The sequence below is a fragment of the Trypanosoma theileri genome (genome assembly GCF_002087225.1).
Source record: "Trypanosoma theileri isolate Edinburgh chromosome Unknown TM35_Tth_45_V1, whole genome shotgun sequence".
Lineage (NCBI taxonomy): Eukaryota > Euglenozoa > Kinetoplastea > Trypanosomatida > Trypanosomatidae > Trypanosoma > Trypanosoma theileri.
This window is the reverse complement of record NW_021639887.1, coordinates 111,686-114,517: the sequence shown is the minus strand read 5'-3', so window position 1 is coordinate 114,517 and position 2,832 is coordinate 111,686. Positions and strand designations below refer to the sequence as shown.

Here is a 2,832-nt window from a genome sequence, read left to right as displayed (position 1 = left end):
ACCAGGCACACCAGGAATACCGGCGTGGGGTCCTAAAGGATCAGGATAAACACCACCAGGCACTCCAGCCAATCCAGGAGCACCATGTACACCACGATAACCCTGATGTTGGTTAGCCATCACACTTCCACAGAAGCACTACAGCATGAAAGGCAGTTAGCACAGCACGTGGCCCATCATCATCTGCATAGCCATAATAGTGGTTGTTGGGTTTCGCTTACAAATACTCAACTACAAAGAAAACAACAATATGAGAGATTAACAAAATACTCGTAATACCAAAAAACAGACGTACATACAAGTAGAGAAGCACAAAAGAACCTCAACAGTGTTGAAACCAAAACAAAATCAGAAACACAGCAATACAGAGAATTAAATCAGTAAAGGAAGATACAAAAAGGACATCCATATCAATCACAGACTCCCGCAGTACAGAATAGAATGTCCCCGCAAACCACAAGCAAACAAACAGTTATTAACCATTAGCCCAATTTACTCAGTAAACATAGAAATACACCAACTATGGGTGTAAGTCTATATATGTGTATGTATATACGCAATTATAAATATAAATTCATCTGTTATTATTATTTCTTTTCCTTTCCCACTGCAAAAAGCAATTCATCATCATTATCATCACAGTGCAAGCCCAGGCACACACAGAGAGAGAGTCTCCAAGAACACACACACACACAATGGAGTAGTAGCAATAATAATAATAATAGGATAAACACAGAGAGAGCAAAAACACACATTAACATTAAGAAACAAAAAAGAAAAAGAGAATCCCAAAAGGTGGAAGATTAGTTAGACTGTAGGGATTGCATGCAAAAAAAGAAAAAGAAAACAAAGGATGATCTGAGTCACACCACACCACCACTACCACAATCAGCATACAAGAATACAGGCCAGTGTAACCACAATCAGTAGTGGCAAACGTACCCACACGGAACTGCTGATACTGCTGCTGCTGTCTGCATCACCCTTCTTGTTGTTTGCAGGATCAGGATGAAGTGTTGTAGTTGTGGTAGTGGTGGTAGTGGTGGTTGAAGTTGATTGCTCACCGGTTGATTCACTCTCTGCAGATGAAGTGCCGTTCTCTTTTGTTTCATTATCCGCAGCTCCGGCACTCTCCGTGGTTGAACTACTGGAAGAAGAAGAGGGTTGTGCTGCATCACCTCCCTGGTTAGCTACACTCTCTTCTGTCGTAATGCCGCCACGTTGTTCAGTTTGAGAGTCAGTTGGAGATGGATCCCTTCTCTCCTCAGTAGTAGATTCAGATGGAAGAGATGCATTAGGATGAGCAGAAGAAGAACCAGGATCACTACCAGTTTGAGTATCAGAACCCTGCCGAGTGCCAACTGTACCAGCAGGACCCTGGTCACCTCTTTCACCAGCAGTACCAGGAGGTTGATCGGAATTATGCCCATTTCCTGCGACTTGAGTACAAGTACGACCATCATTAGAATCAGAAGGCGTAGAAGAACAAGAAGTCTCAGCACTATCAGACGGACAATTTACGTCACTTTCCCCTCCCTCAGAACAAGAAGCTTTACCAGAACCTTGAGAACCGTGAGAACCTTTGGGATCGACAGGACCTGGTGGAAGAAGAGGAGGAACAAGAGCTGTAGCATCAGGAACTCTTGGATGCGGCTCTTCCGCTTCGGTTTGAGTACAAGTACGAGCATCAGTAGAATCAGAAGGCGTAGAAGAACAAGAAGTCTCAGCACTCTTAGAAGGACAAGTAACTTGTTTTCCCTCACCAGGAGGACAAGGACCTGTAGGACCGGCAGGACCTTCAGCACCTTTAATACCTCTATCACCCTCTTTCCCTGCAACTTCTCCAGTAGAAGCAGACACTTTAGTCACCACACCCACACATGCAATGCTCAAGAGCAAAATAACAGAAAGCAACGTACGACACAGAACCATCTCCAGAAGAAAAAAATGTTTCTTGATTTGGACGAATTAAACTGCAAACGCAAGAAACAAATAAGAACAAAAAAAACAAAAAATACAATTACAACACAGTCTAAAATACGAATAGAGCAAAACAAAACCGAGACGTAAAAACACATTAGAAAAAATAAAACGAGGAATAAACAACACCACATACACCTAAGCAAGAGAAAAAAAAGGACTTAAGAGCACGAAACACATAATGCAGCAAACGTTGCTTATGTTTGAGTTAATACGCAATTAATACTATATTTGTCTCTTACTGTCATATTGTTTCAAGGACTCACCATTATTATTGCCGCAGGGCAACGTCCATAACGACCCAGCAAACAAAAAGCAAAGAAACAGATATTAACACGTAGCCCAACTTACCCAGTAAACACAGAAATATACCAACTATGGGTGTAAGTCTATATATGTGTCTATATACGCAATTATATTTATAAATTCATCGGTTATTATTATTTCTTTTTTACCCTCTGCAAAAAGCAATTCATTATCATCATTATCATCACAGTGCAAGCCCAGGTGCACACAGAGAGAGAGTCTCCAAGAACACACACACACACACTCAATGGAGTAGCAATAATAATTATAGGATAAACACAGAGAGAGCAAAAACACACAAAACACATTAACACCAAGAAACAAAAAAAGAAGAAATCCCAACAGGTGAAAGATTAGTTAGACTGTAGGGATGCATGCAAAAAAAAGAAAAAGAGAAAACAAAGGATGACCTGAGTCACACCATAACCATCATTATAATCAGCACACAAGAATACAGGCCAGTGGAACCACAATTAGTAGTGGTACACGCACCCACACAGAACTGCTGATACTGCTGCTGCTGTCTGCATCACCCTTCTTGTTGTT

The 2,832-nt window shown here is 41.2% G+C and overlaps 1 protein-coding gene across 1 annotated transcript; it reads right to left on the bottom strand.

Annotated features, from left to right (window-relative positions):
- Positions 1-888: 888 nt before the first annotated feature.
- On the bottom strand, positions 889-1,932 carry TM35_000451380 (uncharacterized protein; the record flags this gene model as incomplete). Its single annotated transcript, XM_029030235.1, has 1 exon — positions 889-1,932. One exon carries the CDS (start codon positions 1,930-1,932, stop codon positions 889-891), a length of 1,044 nt encoding a protein of 347 aa, XP_028878466.1.
- Between the last annotated feature and the right edge of the window lie 900 nt (positions 1,933-2,832).